At 46.1% G+C, this 19,485-nt stretch overlaps 1 protein-coding gene across 4 annotated transcripts in view; it reads left to right on the forward strand.

The window, feature by feature from the left end:
* The window catches only part of LOC106594790 (protein numb homolog), a 115,908-nt gene that overhangs the window by 79,880 nt on the left and 16,543 nt on the right, over positions 1 to 19,485 (forward strand). For 2 of the 4 annotated variants that reach the window (XM_045705832.1, XM_045705818.1), the window contains exons 4-6: positions 12,526 to 12,558; positions 15,825 to 15,899; positions 19,047 to 19,187. In XM_045705832.1, the coding sequence (XP_045561788.1) occupies positions 12,526 to 12,558; positions 15,825 to 15,899; positions 19,047 to 19,187 (249 nt within the window). The remainder of the gene's footprint in view (positions 1 to 12,525; positions 12,559 to 15,824; positions 15,900 to 19,046; positions 19,188 to 19,485) is intronic. The other 2 variants (XM_045705861.1, XM_045705870.1) reach the window with 2 other exon arrangements.

A 19,485-nucleotide genomic window follows, 5' to 3' on the forward strand; every position in this document is an offset into this window, starting at 1 on the left:
CACAGTAGTTGTCGAGGGTGCAACAGGTCAGCACCTCAAGAGTAAATGTCAGTTGGCTTTTCATAGCCGATCATTGAGAGTATCTCTACCACTCCTGCTGTCTCTAGAGAGTTGAAAACAGCAGGTCCGGGACAGGTAGCACGTCCAGTGAACAGGTCAGGGTTCCATGGCCGTAGGCAGAACAGTTGAAACTGGAGCAGCAGCACGGCCAGGTGGACTAGGAAAATCAAGGAGTCATCATGCCAGGTAGTCCTGAGGCATGGTCCTAGGGCTCAGGTCCTCCGAAAGAGAGAATTAGAGAGAGCATACTTAAATTCACACAGGACACCGGATAAGACAGGAGAAATACTCCATATATAACAGACTGACCCTAGCCCCCCCGACACATAAACTACTGCAGCATAAATACTGGAGGCTGAGACAGGAGGGGTCGGGAGACACTGTGGTCCCATCCGACGATACCCCCGGACAGGGCCAAACAGGCAGGATATAACCCCACCCACTTTGCCAAATCACAGCCCACACACCACTAGAGGGATCTCTTCAACCACCAACTTACCATCCTGAGACAAGGCCGAGTATAGCCCACAAAGATCTCCGCCACGACACAACCCAAGGGGGGGCGCCAACCCAGACAGGAAGACCACGTCAGTGACTCAACCCACTCAAGTGACGCACCCCTCCTAGGGACGGCAGGGAAGAGCACCAGTAAGCCAGTGACTCGGCCCCTGTAATAGGGTTAGAGGCAGAGAATCCCAGTGGAGAGAGGGGAACCGGCCAGGCAGAGACAGCAAGGGCGGTTCGTTGCTCCAGAGCCTTTCCGTTCACCTTCACACTCCTGGGCCAGACTACACTCAATCATAGGACCTACTGAAGAGATGAGTCTTCAATAAAGACTTAAAGGTTGAGACCGATTCTGCGTCTCTCACATGGATAGGCAGACTATTCCATAATAATGGAGCTCTATAAGAGAAAGCCCTGCCTCCCGCTGTTTGCTTAGAAATTCTAGGGACAGTTAGGAGGCCTGCGTCTTGTGACCGTAGCGTACGTGTAGGTATGTACGGCAGGACCAAATCGGAAAGATGGGTAGGAGCAAGCCCATGTAATGCTTTGTAGGTTAGCAGTAAAACCTTGAATTCAGCCCTTGCCTTAACAGGAAGCCAGTGTAGAGAGATTAGCACTGGAGTAATATGATCACATTTTTTGGTTCTAGTCAAGATTCTAGCAGCTGTGTTTAGCTTTATCCGGGTAGCCGGAAAGTAGAGCATTGCAGTAGTCTAATCTAGAAGTGACAAAAGCATGGATACATTTTTCTGCATCATTTTTGGACAGAAAGTTTCAGATTTTTGCAATGTTACGTAGATGGAAAAAAGCTGTCCTTGAAACTGTCTTGATATGTTCGTCAAAAGAGAGATCAGGGTCCAGAGTAACGCCGAGGTCCTTCACAGTTTTATTTGAGACGACTGTACAACCATCAAGATTAATTGTCAGATTCAACAGAAGATCTCTGTTTCTTGGGACCTAGAACAAGCATCTCTGTTTTGTCTGAGTTTAAAAGTAGAAAGTTTGCAGCCATCCACTTCCTTATGTCTGAGACACAGGCCTCCAGCGAAGGCAATTTTGGGGCTTCACTATGTTTCATCGAAATGTACAGCTGTGTGTCATCTGCATAGCAGTGAAAGTTAACATTATGTTTCCGAATGACATCACCAAGAGGTAAAATATATAGTGAAAACAATAGTGGTCCTAAAACGGAACCTTGAGGAACACCGAAATTTACAGTTGATTTGTCAGAGGACAAACCATCCACAGAGACAAACTGATATCTTTCTGACAGATAAGATCTAAACCAGGCCAGAACTTGTCCGTGTAGACCAATTTGGGTTTCCAATCTCTCCAAAAGAATGTGGTGATCGATGGTATCAAAAGCAGCACTAAGATCTAGGAGCACAAGGACAGATGCAGAGCCTCGGTCTGACGTCATTAAAAGGTCATTTACCAGCTTCACAAGTGCAGTCTCAGTGCTATGATGGGGTCTAAAACCAGACTGAAGCTTTTCGTATACATTGTTTGTCTTCAGGAAGGCAGTGAGTTGCTGCGCAACAGCTTTTCTAAAATTTTTGAGAGGAATGGAAGATTCGATATAGGCCGATAGTTTTTTATAATTTCTGGATCAAGATTCGGCTTTTTCAAGAGAGGCTTTATTACTGCCACTTTTAGTGAGTTTGGTACACATCCGGTGGATAGATGAGCAGTTTATTATGTTCAACATAGGAGGGCCAAGCACAGGAAGCAGATCTTTCAGTAGTTTAGTTGGAATAGGGTCCAGTATGAAGCTTGAAGGTTTAGAGGCCATGATTATTTTCATCATTGTGTCAAGAGATATAGTACTAAAATACTTTAGTGTCTCCCTTGATCCTAGGTCCTGGCAGAGTTGTACAGACTCAGGACAATGGAGCTTTGGAGGAATACGCAGATTTAAAGAGGAATGTAATTTGCTATCTAATGATCATGATCTTTTCCTCAAAGAAGTTCATGAATTTACCACTGCTGAAGTGAAAGCCATCCTCTCTTGGGGAATGCTGCTTTTTAGTTAACTTTGCGACAGTATCAAAAAGACATTTCGGATTGTTCTTATTTTCCTCAATTAGGTTGGAAAAATAGGATGATCGAGCAGCAGTGAGGGCTCTTCGATACTGCACGGTACTGTCTTTCCAAGCTAGTCGGAAGACTTCCAGTTTGGTGTGGCGCCATTTCCATTCCAATTTTCTGGAAGCTTGCTTCAGAGCTCGTGTATTTTCTGTATACCAGGGAGCTAGTTTCTTATGACAAATGTTTTTTGTTTTTAGGGGTGCGACTGCATCTAGGGTATTGCGCAAGGTTAAATTGAGTTCCTCAGTTAGGTGGTTAACTGATTTTTGTACTTGGGTAGGTGGAAGGAGTCTGGAAGGGAATCAAGGAATCTTTGGGTTGTCTGAGAATTTATAGCACGGCTTTTGATGATCCTTGGTTGGGGTCTGAGCAGATTATTTGTTGCGACGCAAACGTAATAAAATGGTGGTCCGATAGTCCAGGATTATGAGGAAAAACATTTAAGATCCACAACATTTATTCCACGGGACAGAACTAGATCCAGAGTATGACTGTGGCGGTGAGTAGGTCCAGAGACATGTTGGACAAAACCCACTGAGTCGATGATGGCTCCGAAAGCCTTTTGGAGTGGGTCTGTGGACTTGTCCATGTGAATATTAAAGTCACCAAAAATTAGAATATTATCTGCTATGACTACATGGTCCGATAGGAATTCAGGGAACTCAGTGTGGAATATATGGCCCAGGAGGCCTGTAAACAGTAGCTATAGAAAGTGATTGAGTAGATTGGCTGCATAGATTTCATTACTAGAAGCTCAAAAGACGAAAACGTCGTTTTTTTGTTGTTGTAAATTGAAATTTGCTATCGTAAATGTTAGCAACACCTCCGCCTTTGCGGGATGCACGGGGGGTATGGTCACTAGTGTAACCAGGGGGTGAGGCCTCATTTAACACAGTAAATTCATCAGGCTTAAGCCATGTTTCAGTCAGGCCAATCACATCAAGATTATTATCAGTGATTAGTTAATTGACTATAACTTCCTTGGAAGTGAGGGATCTAACATTAAGTAGCCCTATTTTGAGATGTGAGGTATCACAATCTCTTTCAGTAATGGCAGGAATGGAGGAGGTCTTTATTCTAGTGAGATTGCTAAAGCGAACACCGCCATGTTTAGTTTTGCCCAACCTAGATCGAGGCACAGACACAGTCTCAATGGGGATAGCTGAGCTGACTACACTGACTGTGCTAGTGGCAGACTCCACTAAGCTGGCAGGCTGGCTAACAGCCTGATGCCTGGCCTGCACCCTATTTCATTGTGGAGCTAGAGGAGTTAGAGCCCTGTCTATGTTCGTAGATAAGATGAGAGCACCCCTCCAGCTAGGATGGAGTCCGTCACTCCTCAACAGGCCAGGCTTGGTCCTGTTTGTGGGTGAGTCCCAGAAAGAGGGCCAATTATCTACAAATTCTATCTTTTGGGAGGGGCAGAAAACAGTTTTCAACCAGCGATTGAGTTGTGAGACTCTGCTGTAGAGCTCATCACTCCCCCTAACTGGGAGGGGGCCAGAGACAATTACTCGATGCCGACACATCTTTCTAGCTGATTTACACACTGAAGCTATGTTGCGCTTGGTGACCTCTGACTGTTTCATCCTAACATCGTTGGTGCCGACGTGGATAACAATATCTCTATACTCTCTACACTCACCAGTTTTAGCTTTAGCCAGCACCGTCTTTAGATTAGCCTTAACGTCGGTAGCCCTGCCCCCTGGTAAACAGTGTATGATCGCTGGATGATTCTTTTTAAGTCTAATACTGCGGGTAATGGAGTCGCCAATGACTAGGGTTTAATTTGTCAGAGCTAATGGTGGGAGGCTTCGGCATCTCAGACCCCGTAACGGGAGGAGGAGAGACCAGAGAAGGCTCGGCCTCTGACTCCGACTCGCTGCTTAATGGGGAGAACCGGTTGAAAGTTTCTGTCAGCTGAAAGCGCGATACCGGTTGAGCATTCCTACAGCGTTTCCCTCCAGAAGCCATGAGAAAGTTGTCCGGCTGCGGGGACCGTGCGAGGGGGTTTATACTAACGTTACTATCTGTACTTACTGGTGGCACAGACGCTGTTTCAACCTTTCCTACACTGAAATTACCCTTGCCTAACGATTGCGTCTGAAGCTGGGCTTGCAGCACAGCTATCCTCGCCGTAAGGCGATCGTTCTCCTGTATATGGCAGTGAATGATGGTCTTAACCCTTTACACTGGTGGGAATTGGCCTAAATGGATGAGGCTAAATGTTTATGTTTCTTACAGAAGATAATATGAAAAGCATATGCATAACCATCGTAGCAGGATATGATGTCATCTGGTAACTGTACATCAAACGGGCTCACTCTGTTCAGAACTACCCAGTGTATTCCATGTCATCTGGTAACTACATCAAACATAGTGATTATAAAGGTTGACATTGTGTATGACATGAGTTTATATGACATGAGTTTATATGACATGAGTTTATATGACATGAGTTTATATGATATGAGTTTATATGATATGAGTTTATATGATATGAGTTTATATGACATGAGTTTTATGGTTTGGAAATGTGAAGTGCACATTTGGACTCACAGGTGTTTTGGTTTGCTTGTATGACATCAAAGCGGTATTTATTATAATCCTCTACAGCTCATCTTTTCAGAATACATCAAGCCCTCTTAATTTACAGCTTTTCTCTCACTCAGACAACAACACATTTTGCTAAAGTTAACCAATTAGCAGGAGGGATGGGGGCAACTTCCTGTCACGTGGTGCTCAAGAATCAGAACAGCTGTCAATCAAAACCCCCATACAGAGCTGAGAAGCACAGAACGAGAGCCTGATGTATAGCGTGTTAGTGGACAGCCTGACCTGATGTATAGCGTGTTACTGGACAGCCTGACCTGATGTATAGTGTGTTAGTGGACAGCCTGACCTGATGTATAGCGTGTTAGTGGACAGCCTGACCTGATGTATAGCGTGTTAGTGGACAGCCTGACCTGATGTATAGCGTGTTAGTGGACAGCCTGACCTGATGTATAGTGTGTAACTGGACAGCCTGATGTATAACGTGTTAGTGGACAGCCTGACCTGATGTATAGCGTGTTACTGGACAGCCTGACCTGATGTATAGCGTGTTAGTGGACAGCCTGACCTGATGTATAGCGTGTTACTGGACAGCGTAACAGCGTGATGTATAGCGTGTTACTGGATGTATGTTATTGGTCCATACACATGGTTAGCAGGTGTTAATGCGAGTGTAGCGAAGTGCTTGTGCTTCTAGTTCCGACAGTGCAGTAATATCTAACAAGTCATCTAACAATTCCCCAACAACTACCTTATACACACACATCTAAAGGGGTGAATGAGAATATGTACATATAAATATATGGATGAGTGATGGCCGAGCGGCATAGGCAAGGTGCAATAGATGGTATAAAATACAGTATATTCATATGAGATGAGTAATGTAAGATTATGTACACATTGTTTAAAGTGGCATTGTTAAAGTGACTAGTGATCCATTTATTAAAGTGGCCAGTGATTGGGTCAGTATGTAGGCAGCAGTCTCTCTGAGTTAGTGATGGCTGTTTAACAGTCTGATGGCCTGGAGATAGAAGCTGTTTACCAGTCTGATGGCCTGGAGATAGAAGCTGTTTATCAGTCTGATGGCCTGGAGATAGAAGCTGTTTAACAGTCTGATGGCCTTGAGATAGAAGCTGTTTTTCAGTCTCTCGGTCCCAGCTTTGATTCACCTGTACTGACCTCGCCTTCTGGATGATAGCAGGGTGAACAGGCAGTGGCTCGGGTGGTTGTTGTCCTTGATGATCTTTTTGGCCTTCCTGTGACGTCGGTGTCCTGGAGGGCGGGTAGTTTGCCCACGGTGATGAGTTGTGCAGACCGCATCACCCTCTGGGTTTTGGGTGACAAGCCAACTTTCTTCAGCCTCCTGAGGTTGAAGAGACGCTGTTACACCTTCTTCACCACGTTGTCTCTGTGGGTGGACCATTTCAGTTTGTTGATGATGTGTACGCAGAGGAACTTAAAACTTTCCACTTTCTCCACTGCTGTCCCTTCGATGTGGCGCTCCCTTTGTTTTTCCTGAAGTCCAGGATCATCAACTTTGTTTTGTTGACATTGAGTGAGAAGGTTGTTTTGCTGACACCACACTTTGAGTGCCCTCACCTCCTCCTTGTAGGCCGTCTCGTCGTTGTTGGTAATCAACCCCACTACTGTTGTGTCGTCTGCAAACTTGATGATTGAGTTGGAGGCGTATATGACCACGCAGTCGTGGGTGAACAGGGAGTACAGGAGAGGGCTGAGCACGCACCCTTGTGGGGCCCCAGTGTTGAGGGTCAGCAAGGTGGAGATGTTGTGTCCTTCCTTCACCACGTGGGGGCGGCCCGTCAGAGTCCAGGACCCAATTGCACAGGGCGGGGTTGGGACCCAGGGCCTCCAGCTTGATGGTGAGCTTGGAGGGTACTATGGTGTTGAATGCTGAGCTATAGTCAATGAACAGCAGTCATACATTAGGTATTCCTCTTGTCCAGATGGGATAGGGCAGCGTGCAGTGTGATGGCGATTGCATCGTCTGTGGACCTGTTAGGGCGGTATGCAAACTGAAGTGGGTCTAAGGTGGCCGGTAAGGTGGAGGTGATATGACGACATGAGTGAGTGCTATGGGGTGGTAGTCATTGTGTAACCTTTTTTTGAACTAGGCAAGTCAGTTAAGAACAAATTCTTATTTACAATGACGGCCTACCGGGGAACAGTGGGTTAACTGCCTTGTTCAGGGGCACAACAACAGATTTTTACCTTGTCATCTTGGGGATTCGATCCAGCAACCTTTCGGTTACTGGCCTAACGTTCTAACCACTAGGCTACCTGCCACCCCTTTTCCTTTAGCTCAGTTACCTTAGCTTTCTTGGGTACAGGAACAATGGTGGCCATCCTGAAGCATGTGGGGACAGCAGACTGAGATGGGGAGAGATTGAATATGTCCGTAAACACACCAACCAGCTGGTCTGCGCATGCTCTGAGGACGCGGCTAGGGATGCCGTCTAGGTCAGCAGCCTTGCGAGGGTTAACCCGTTTAAATGTTTTACTCACGTCGGCCACGGAGAAGGAGACGGGGCGTAGTTGTTGTTAGCAGGCCTTGACGGTGGCGCAGTACTATCCTCAAAGTGGGCAAAGAAGGTGTTTAGTTTGTCTTGAAGCGTGACGTCGGTGTCCGTGAAGTGGCTGGTTTTCTTTTTGTAGTTCGTGATTTTCTGTAGACCATGCCACATACGTCTTGTGTCTGAGCCGTTAAATTGCGACTCCACTTTGTCCCTGTACTGGCAATAACTACACTGTTTATGTTCAGTCATATTCCCAGACCTCTTTCCATGGTTAAATGCGTGGTTCGCGCTTTCAGTTTTGCGCGAATGCCGCCATCCATCCACGGTTTCTGGTTAGGGAAGGTTTTAATAGTCACAGTCGGAAAAACATCTCCAATGCACTTCTTTATAAATTCACTCACCGAGTCAGCGTATAGGTCGATGTTTTTTTCTGAGGCTGACAGGAACATATTCCAGTCCACAGCAGTGGTCGAGTGTATTACCCCTACGTGTACTACAATCAATATGCTGGTAGAATTTAGGGAGCCTTGTTCTCAAATTTGTTTTGTTAAAATCCCCAGCTAGAACAAATTTAGCCTCAGGATATATGGTTTCCAGTTTACATAGAGTCCAGTGAAGTTCCTTGAGGGCCATGTTAGTGTCTCCTTGAGGTGGGGTGTACACGGCTGTAACGATAACTGACAAGAATTCTCTTGGCAGGTAAAATGGCCGGCATTTGATTGTAATGAATTCTAGGTCGAGTGAGCAAAAGGACTTGAGTTCCTGAATGTTATGATTACACCATGAGTTGTTAATTCCCAGAGAGGTTTTTATCTCTGTCAGAGCGATGCATAGAGAAGCCGGTGGCTGAACCGTTTCCGACAACATATCCCGAGAGAGCCATGTTTCCGTGAAACAGAGTATGTTACAATCTCTGATGTCTCTCTGGAAGGCAACCCTTGCTCGAATTGCGTCTACCTTGTTGTCAAGAGACTGGACATTGGCGAGTAGTATACTCGGGAGCAGTGGGTGATGTGCAGGTCTACGGATCAGGAGGCCGCTCCGTCTGCCCCTTCTGTGGCATCGTTGTTTTGGCTCGCCGGCTGGGATCCGATCCATTGTCCTGGGTGGTGGTCCAAACAGAGGATCCGCTTCTGGAAAGTCGTGTTCCTGGTCGTAATGTTGGTAAGTTGACGTCGCTCTTATATCCAATAGTTCTTTCCGGCTGTATGTTATAACAATTAAGATTTCCTGGGGTAACAATGTAAGAAATAATACATTAAAAACAAACTAAATACTGCATAGTTTCCTAAGGACTCGAAGCGAGGCGACCATCTCTGTCAGCTCCATCTTGAATTGATGTGCTTTTTGCTGCACAAATTAGACATTTAACCCGTGTACGAGTTTAAAGGGCTACGGCACGGACACACCGGTAGCGTTTGCCAGCTGAGAGTACTTAGCACCTCTGAACAGACTGCCAGACGTAATTTGCTGTCATTCGGTGCGATGTGTTTTCTCTTTTAGTCCTACTCTGTCCTACTTATTCACAGGTGTTGGGAGAGCAACTGGGCCACAGCCAGACAGTGGGTTAAGATCACGTTCAACATACTGCTGCTGGTCCTAAACATGACCTGTGACATTTGCAGTCAGAAGGGTGGATGTCACTCACTGCACTGGCTCAGAGATCAACAATCTTTACTATCTGTCGAATGCATCTATTGAAGTCTGTTGGCTCAAAAAGGTTACAAGACCGGTTACAAGACATCTGATTCAGGAAACATCTGATACAGGATGATAATCTCTCCCACCTGATACTCTGCTAATCTTCTCTCCAAAGCCAGGTCAGACCAGGCGCCTAGTCATGATGCCATAGTAGGGGAGGCCTATTTTTGATCTGCTCATGTGGGGATATACAGTTGAAGTCGGAAGTTTACATACAATTAGGTTGGAGTCATTAAAACTCGTTTTTCAACCACTCCACAAATTTCTTGTTAACAAACTATAGTTTGGGCAAGACGGTTAGGACATCTACTTTGTGCATGACACAAGTAATTTTTCCAACAATTGTTTACAGACAGATTATTTCACTTCTAATTCACTGTATCACAATTCCAGTGGGTCAGAATATTACATACACTAAGTTGACTGTGCCCTTAAAACAGCTTGGAAAATTCCATAAAATTATGTCATGGCTTTAGAAGCTTCTGATAGGCTAATTGACATCATTTGAGCCAATTGGAGGTGTATCTGTGGGTGTATTTCAAGGCCTACCTTCAAACTCAGTGCCTCTTTGCTTGACATCATGGGAAAATCAAAAGAAATCAGCCAAGACCTCAGAAACAAAATTGTAGACCTCCACAAGTCTGGTTCATCCTTGGGAGCAATTTCCAAACACCTGAAGGTACCACGTTCATCTGTACAAACAATAGTAAGCAAGTATAAACACCATGGGACCACGCAGCCGTCATACCGCTCAGGAAGGAGACGCGTTCTGTCTCCTAGAGATGAACGTACTGTGGTGCGAAAAGTGCAAATCAATCCCAGAACAACAGCAAAGGACCTTGTGAAGATGCTGGAGGAAACAGGTACAAAAGTATCTATATCCACAGTAAAATGAGTCCTATATCGACATAACCTGAAAGGCCGCTTAGCAAGAAAGAAGCCACTGCTCCAAAACTGCCATAAAAAAGCCAGACTACGGTTTGCAACTGCACATGGGGACAAATATCGTACTTTTTAGAGAAATGTCCCCTGGTCTGATGAAACAAAAATAGAACTGTATGGCCATAATGACCATCGTTATGTTTGGAGGAAAAGGGGGGAGGCTTGCAAGCCGAAGAACACAATCCCAACCGTGAAGCACGGGGGTGGCAGCATCATGTTGTGGGGGTGCTTTACTGTAGGAGGGACTGGTGCACTTCACAAAATAGATGGCATCATGAGGAAAGAAAATTATGTGGATATATTGAAGCAACATCTGAAGACATCAGTCAGGAAGTTGAACCTTGGTCGCAAATGGGTCTTCCAAATGGACAATGACCCCAAGCATACTTCCAAAGTTGTGGCAAAATGGCTTAAGGACAACAAAGTCAAGGTATTGGAGTGGCCATCACAAAGCCCTGACCTCAATCCCATAGAAAATGTGTGGGCAGAACTGAAAAAGCATGTGCGAGCAAGGAGGCCTACAAATCTGACTCAGTTACACCAGCTCTGTTAGGACGAATGGGCCAAAATTCACCCAACTTATTGTGGGAAGCTTGTGGAAGGCTACCCGAAACGTTTGACCCAAGTTAAACAATTTAAAGGCAATGCTACCAAATACTAATTGAGTGTATGTAAACTTCTGACCCACTGGGAATGTGACGAAAGAAATAAAAGCTGAAATAAATCATTCTCTCTACTATTATTCTGACATTTCACATTATTAAGATGAAGTGGTGATCCTAACTGACCTAAAACAGGGAATTTTTACTCGGATTAAATGTCAGGAATTGTTAAAAACTGAGTTTAAATGTTTCTGGCTAAGGTGTATGTAAACTTCCGACTTCAACTGTAGCTACCTCCTCTGTATAGCTAGCTACCTCCTCTATATAGCTAGCTACCTCCTCTGTATAGCTAGCTACCTCCTCTGTATAGCTAGCTAGCTACCTCTGTATAGCTAGCTAGCTACCTCTGTATAGCTATATAGCTAGCTAGCTCCTCTATATAGCTACCTCCTCTATATAGCTAGCTACCTCCTCTGTATAGCTAGCTACCTCCTCTGTATAGCTAGCTACCTCCTCTATATAGCTAGCTACCTCCGCTGTATAGCTAGCTACCTCCTCTGTATAGCTAGCTACCTCCTCTGTATAGCTAGCTACCTCCTCTGTATAGCTAGCTACCTCCTCTGTATAGCTATATAGCTAGCTACCTCCTCTGTATAGCTAGCTACCTCTTCTATATAGCTAGCTACCTCCTCTGTATAGCTAGCTACCTCCTCTGTATAGCTAGCTAACTTCTCTGTATAGCTAGCTACCTTCTCTGTATAGCTAGCTACCTCCTCTGTATAGCTAGCTACCTCCTCTATATAGCTAGCTACCTCCTCTATATAGCTAGCTACCACCTCTATATAGCTAGCTACCTCCTCTGTATAGCTAGCTACCTCCTCTGTATTGCTAGCTACCTCCTCTGTATAGCTAGCTACTTCCTCTGTATAGCTAGCTACTTCCACTGTATAGCTAGCTACTTCCACTGTATAGCTAGCTACCTCCTCTGTATAGCTAGCTACCTCCTCTTATATAGCTAGCTACCTCCTCTGTATAGCTAGCTAGCTACCTCCTCTGTATTGCTAGCTAGCTACCTCCTCTGTATTGCTAGCTAGCTACCTCCTCTGTATAGCTAGCGCTGTGTGATAGACTGTTAGCGTCACCCTCAGTCTGGGATAACAGTGTGGGAGTATTGGTTCTGTGTAACTCTGTGTACTGTTCTCTGGCACCTCTGATGATGTGGGTGGATCTATAGCTGATCTGCAGCGGTGTGGTTCGATGTGGTGGCTAGTAACTCTAACCATAATGAACCATTTTATGTTAACGATACGTCGACCTTGGCTTCCACAACATTCATCCATCCATCCATCCATCCATCCATCCATCTCTCCACTGACTCACCCCTAACCACTCCTACAAGCCTCCTCCCCCCCCTCCTCCATAAACAGAGAAATCACACACCTACACTCGGTAGCCCTCCTCAGTCATCGGTAACATTGTCCGTGTTGTCGCCCCCTCCTCCTCCTCCCCCACCCCCTTCCCCTTTACCTGCCCCACAACAGGACAGGACATTCTTCAAGGGCTTCTTTACAAAAGTAAGTTGTGCCTTGTTGTGTTAGTCTGAGTGCCTCTCTGCCTCTTTCCTTTTAATATAACCCCTCACTCTCTGATCAGGGTCCTGTCTGGGACATCACCTCACCAACAAACTACTACCTGGACACCTGGGTGGGCGGGTCTCTTCACTTCTTCCTCCATCGGACAAGGATTCCGACAGAGACGTGTGTTTGGTGTGTGTGTGTGTGTGTGTGTGTGTGTGTGTGTGTGTGTGTGTGTGTGGGTGGGTGTGTGTGTTATTGAACTACTATAGCAGTTGCTTTGTTGTCGTGTCAACTTCCTTAAACCTCTTCCTCCTTCCTGTCTGGGTATTCACACCACCACCTATTCATGACCTCTCTTCCTCCTTCCTGTCTGGGTATTCACAACACCACCTATTCATGACCTCTCTTCCTCCTTCCTGTCTGGGTATTCACACCACCACCTATTCATGACCTCTCTTCCTCCTTCCTGTCTGGGTATTCACAACACCACTTATTCATGACCTCTCTTCCTCCTTCCAGTCTGGGTATTCACACCACCACTTATTCATGACCTCTCTTCCTCCTTCCAGTCTGGGTATTCACACCACCACCTATTCATGACCTCTCTTCCTCCTTCCTGTCTGGGTATTCACACCACCACCTATTCATGACCTCTCTTCCTCCTTCCTGTCTGGGTATTCACACCACCACTTATTCATGACCTCTCTTCCTCCTTCCTGTCTGGGTATTCACACCGCCACCTATTCATGACCTCTCTTCCTCCTTCCTGTCTGGGTATTCACAACACCACCTATTCATGACCTCTCTTCCTCCTTCCTGTCTGGGTATTCACAACACCACCTATTCATGACCTCTCTTCCTCCTTCCTGTCTGGGTATTCACACCACCACTTATTCATGACCTCTCTTCCTCCTTCCTGTCTGGGTATTCACACCACCACCTATTCATGACCTCTCTTCCTCCTTCCTGTCTGGGTATTCACACCACCACCTATTCATGACCTCTCTTCCTCCTTCCTGTCTGGGTATTCACAACACCACCTATTCATGACCTCTCTTCCTCCTTCCTGTCTGGGTATTCACAACACCACCTATTCATGACCTCTCTTCCTCCTTCCTGTCTGGGTATTCACAACACCACCTATTCATGACCTCTCTTCCTCCTTCCTGTCTGGGTACTCACAACACCACCTATTCATGACCTCTCTTCCTCCTTCCTGTCTGGGTATTCACAACACCACCTATTCATGACCTCTCTTCCTCCTTCCTGTCTGGGTACTCACAACACCACCTATTAATGATCTCTCTTCCTCCTTCCAGTCTGGGTACTCACAACACCACCTATTCATGACCTCTCTTCCTCCTTCCTGTCTGGGTACTCACAACACCACCTATTCATGACCTCTCTTCCTCCTTCCTGTCTGGGTACTCACAACACCACCTATTCATGACCTCTCTTCCTCCTTCCTGTCTGGGTATTCACAACACCACCTATTCATGACCGCTCTTCCTCCTTCCTGTCTGGGTATTCACAACACCACCTATTCATGACCGCTCTTCCTCCTTCCTGTCTGGGTATTCACACCACCACTTATTCATGACCTCTCTTCCTCCTTCCTGTCTGGGTATTCACAACACCACTTATTCATGACCTCTCTTCCTCCTTCCTGTCTGGGTATTCACACCACCACTTATTCATGACCTCTCTTCCTCCTTCCAGTCTGGGTATTCACAACACCACTTATTCATGACCTCTCTTCCTCCTTCCTGTCTGGGTATTCACACCACCACTTATTCATGACCTCTCTTCCTCCTTCCTGTCTGGGTATTCACACCACCACTTATTCATGACCTCTCTTCCTCCTTCCTGTCTGGGTATTCACACCACCACTTATTCATGACCTCTCTTCCTCCTTCCTGTCTGGGTATTCACACCACCACTTATTCATGACCTCTCTTCCTCCTTCCTGTCTGGGTATTCACACCACCACTTATTCATGACCTCTCTTCCTCCTTCCAGTCTGGGTATTCACACCACCACTTATTCATGACCTCTCTTCCTCCTTCCTGTCTGGGTATTCACAACACCACTTATTCATGACCTCTCTTCCTCCTTCCAGTCTGGGTATTCACACCACCACTTATTCATGACCTCTCTTCCTCCTTCCTGTCTGGGTATTCACACCACCACTTATTCATGACCTCTCTTCCTCCTTCCTGTCTGGGTACTCACAACACCACTTATTCATGACCTCTCTTCCTCCTTCCTGTCTGGGTTTTCACACCACCACTTATTCATGACCTCTCTTCCTCCTTCCTGTCTGGGTATTCACAACACCACTTATTCATGACCTCTCTTCCTCCTTCCAGTCTGGGTATTCACACCACCACTTATTCATGACCTCTCTTCCTCCTTCCTGTCTGGGTATTCACACCACCACTTATTCATGACCTCTCTTCCTCCTTCCTGTCTGGGTACTCACAACACCACTTATTCATGACCTCTCTTCCTCCTTCCTGTCTGGGTACTCACACCACCACTTATTCATGACCTCTCTTACTCCTTCCTGTCTGGGTATTCACACCACCACTTATTCATGACCGCTCTTCCCTCAATGTTCCCTCTTCACACAAATTGTAAATAAACAAGAATTTGACCAATTGGGGGCATTTTGTTTTTTCCCCACAAGGTTAAATTCTGCAGATATGTACAGTTGAAGTCTGAGGTTTACATACACCTTAGCCAAAAACATTTAAACTCAGGATACTGTATAATCATCAGCTGGGGGAGGAAAGGGGAGTGGCTAGTCTCTCTCCCCCATCACTCTCTCTCTCCGTCTCTCTCCCTGTCTCTCTCGCTCTCCCTGTCTCTCTCGCTCTCCCCGTCTCTCTCTCGCCCCCCGTTTCTCTCCCCGTCTCTCTCTCGCCCCCCGTTTCTCTCCCTGTCTCTCTCTCTCTTTCTCTCTCCCCGTCTCTCTCTCTCTCTCCCCCTCTCTCTCTCTCTCCCCCCTCTCTCCCTGTCTCTCTCTCCCCTGTCTCTCACCCTCTCTCTCTCCCTCCGTCTCTCCCCTCTCTCTCTTCCCCCTCTCTCCCTGTCTCTCTCTCCCCCGTCTCTCCCTGTCTCTCTCTCCCCCGTCTCTCCCTGTCTCTCTCTCACCCAGTCTCTCTCTCTCCCCGTCTCTCTCTCACCCTGTCTCTCTCTCCCCTCTCTCTCCCCGTCTCTCCCCCCGTCTCTCTCTCATCTCTCTGTGTTTCTGTCTGAAGGCAGGGAAGAAGGCAGTGAGAGCGGTGCTGTGGGTCTCAGCAGACGGTCTCCGTGTAGTAGATGACAAGACCAAGGTAACGGATCCGTCCAGTCTCCTGCTGAACAGCTGGGTCTCACACACAGACACACACGCACAGACACACACGCGCAGACAGACACACACGCGCAGACAGACACACACGCGCAGACAGACACACACGCGCAGACAGACACACACGCGCAGACAGACACACACGCGCAGACAGACACACACGCGCAGACAGACAGGCAGACACACACGCAGACAGACAGGCAGACACACACGCAGAAAGACACACGCAGACAGACACACACGCAGACAGACACACACGCAGACAGACACACACGCAGACAGACACACACGCAGACAGACAGACAGACACGCAGACAGACACACACGCAGACAGACACACACGCAGACAGACACACACGCAGACAGACACACACGCAGACAGACAGACAGACAGACAGGCAGACAGGCGGACAGACATACAGTTGAAGTCGGACGTTTACATACACCTTAGTCAAATACATTTAAACTCAGTTTTTCACAATTCCTGACATTTAATCCTAGTAAAAATTCCCTGTCTTAGGTCAGTTAGGATCACTACTTTATTTTAAGAATGTGAAATGTCAGAATAATAGTAGAGACAATGATTTATTTCAGCTTTTATTTCTTTCATCACATTCCCAGTGGGTCAGAAGTTTACATACACTCAATTAGTATTTGGTAGCATTGCCTTTAAATTGTTTAACTTGGGTCAAACGTTTCGGGTAGCCTTCCACAAGCTTCCCACTATAAGTTGGGTGAATTTTGGCCCATTCCTCCTGACAGAGCTGGTGTAACTGAGTCAGGTTGGTAGGCCTCCTTGCTCGCACATGCTTTTTCAGTCCTGCCCACACATTTTCTATGGGATTGAGGTCAGGGCTTTGTGATGGCCACTCCAATACCTTGACTTGGTTGTCCTTAAGTCATTTTGCCACAACTTTGGAAGTATGCTTGGGGTCATTGTCCATTTGGAAGACCCATTTGTGACCAAGCTTTAACTTCCTGACTGATGTCTTGAGATGTTGCTTCAATATATCCACATCATTTTCTTTCCTCATGATGCCATCTACTTTGAAGTGCACCAGTCCCTCCTGCAGCAAAGCACCCCCACAACATGATGCCGCCACCCCCGTGCTTCACGGTTGGGATGGTGTTCTTCGGCTTGCAAGCCTCCCCCCTTTTCCTCCAAACATAACGATGGTCATTATGGCCAAACAGTTCTATTTTTGTTTCATCAGACCAGAGGACATTTCTCTAAAAAGTACGATCTTTGTCCCCATGTGCAGTTGCAAACCGTAGTCTGGCTTTTTTATGGCGGTTTTGGAGCAGTGGCTTCTTCCTTGCTGAGAGGCCTTTCAGGTTATGTCAATATAGGACTTGTTTTACTGTGGATATAGATACTTTTGTACCTGTTTCCTCCAGCATCTTCACAAGGTCATTTGCTGTTGTTCTGGGATTGATTTGCACTTTTCGCACCACAGTACGTTCATCTCTAGGAGCCAGAACGCTTCTCCTTCCTGAGCGGTATGACGGCTGCGTGGTCCCATGGTGTTTATACTTGCGTACTATTGTTTGTACAGATGAACGAGGTACCTTCAGGCGTTTGGAAATTGCTCCCAAGGATGAACCAGACTTGTGGAGGTCTACAATTTTGTTTCTGAGGTCTTGGCTGATTTCTTTTGATTTTCCCATGATGTCAAGCAAAGAGGCACTGAGTTTGAAGGTAGGCCTTGAAATACACCCACAGGTACACCTCCAATTGACTCAAATGATGTCAATTAGCCTATCAGAAGCTTTTAAAGCCATGACGTCATTTTCTGGTATCTTCCAAGCTGTTTAAAGGCACAGTCAACTTATTGTATGTAAACTTCTGACCCACTGGAATTATGATCCAGTGAATTATAAGTGAAATAATCTGTCTGTAAACAGTTGTTGGAAAAATGACTTGTGTCATGCACAAAGTAGATGTCCTAACCGACTTGCCCAAACTATAGTTTGTTAACAAGAAATTTGTGGAGTGGTTGAAAAACGAGTTTTAATGACTCCAACCTAAGTATATGTAAACTTCTGTATTCAACTGTACACCCTACGCACACACACAGAAACACACACACAGAAACACACACAGATTGACACAGAATGTTTAACCTCAGCCAGGGGAAATGTTAATCCTCAGCCAGGGGAAATGTTAATCCTCAGCCAGGGGAAATGTTAAACCTCAGCCAGGGGAAATGTTAATCCTCAGCCAGGGGAAATGTTAATCCTCAGCCAGGGGAAATGTTAATCCTCAGCCAGGGGAAATGTTAATCCTCAGCCAGGGGAAATGTTAATCCTCAGCCAGGGGAAATGTTAATCCTCAGCCAGGGGAAATGTTAAACCTCAGCCAGGGGAAATGTTAATCCTCAGCCAGGGGAAATGTTAATCCTCAGCCAGGGGAAATGTTAATCCTCAGCCAGGGGAAATGTTAATCCTCAGCCAGGGGAAATGTTAAACCTCAGCCAGGGGAAATATCAAACCTCAGCTTCTGGCAGTTTATCCTCAAAAGAGGAAACTCTTACACACCGCTGACTTGGCACAAGTTTCACTTTTTTAATGAACTAGTTAAGGTTTTGGTCTAGGGACAGTTTTGTCAAACAATGGCTCCTGTTTTATACCCTGGTTACAGTTCACCTGATATAGAGACTCCTTCATGAAACATCAATAAAACAGGTCCGTATTAAACGGTGGCTTCTGCTGCCCCCTACTGGAGGGAGTCTTTATTACAGCATCATCTCTCGTTGACAAGACTACCTACCAAATTTCCAAGATGTTATGCTCTGGGTTAACCCGAGATGATCTATCCTAAACATTATGCGTGGGTTTACATGCCGTGTTTGTAAGATCACATATTCTGTTTAAGATGCAGGGAAACTTTTCTCTGTTCGACATGGAAAGTCATGGAATGTTTTCATGTGTCAGAGAGTAGGAAACTCTTAGCTTAAAAGTAATGTTGTAATATTGACAGTGGGGGGATAATGTCTCTCCCGTGTAGGATATCGTCGTAAAGTTAACATTGTGATAATGTTGTAATGTTTCTCTTCTGTAAGACACTGAAGCAATGCTAAAACAACAGTCGGTGTAATATGATAATGTTGTAATGATAATGTCTCTGTAGGACCTGATCCTAGACCAGACAATAGAGAAAGTATCGTTCTGCGCTCCAGACAGGAACTTTGAGAGAGCGTTCTCTTACATCTGTAGAGATGGAACTACGAGACGATGGATCTGTCACTGCTTCATGGCTATCAAGGACTCGGTAAGACCCTAACCTGTTACCCTACCCCCTAACCCAGACTCTAACCCCTAACCCAGACTCTAACCCCTAACCCAGACTCTAACCCCTAACCTGTTACCCTAACCCCTAAACCAGACTCTAACCCCTACCCCCTAACCCAGACCCTAACCCCTAAACCAGACTCTAACCCCTACCCCCTAACCCAGACCCTAACCCCTAAACCAGACTCTAACCCCTAACCTGTTACCCTAACCCCTAAACCAGACCCTAACCCAGACCCTAACCCCTAAACCAGACCCTAACCCAGACTCTAACCCCT

This window comes from Salmo salar, chromosome ssa01 (assembly GCF_905237065.1).
Source record: "Salmo salar chromosome ssa01, Ssal_v3.1, whole genome shotgun sequence".
NCBI lineage: Eukaryota > Metazoa > Chordata > Actinopteri > Salmoniformes > Salmonidae > Salmo > Salmo salar.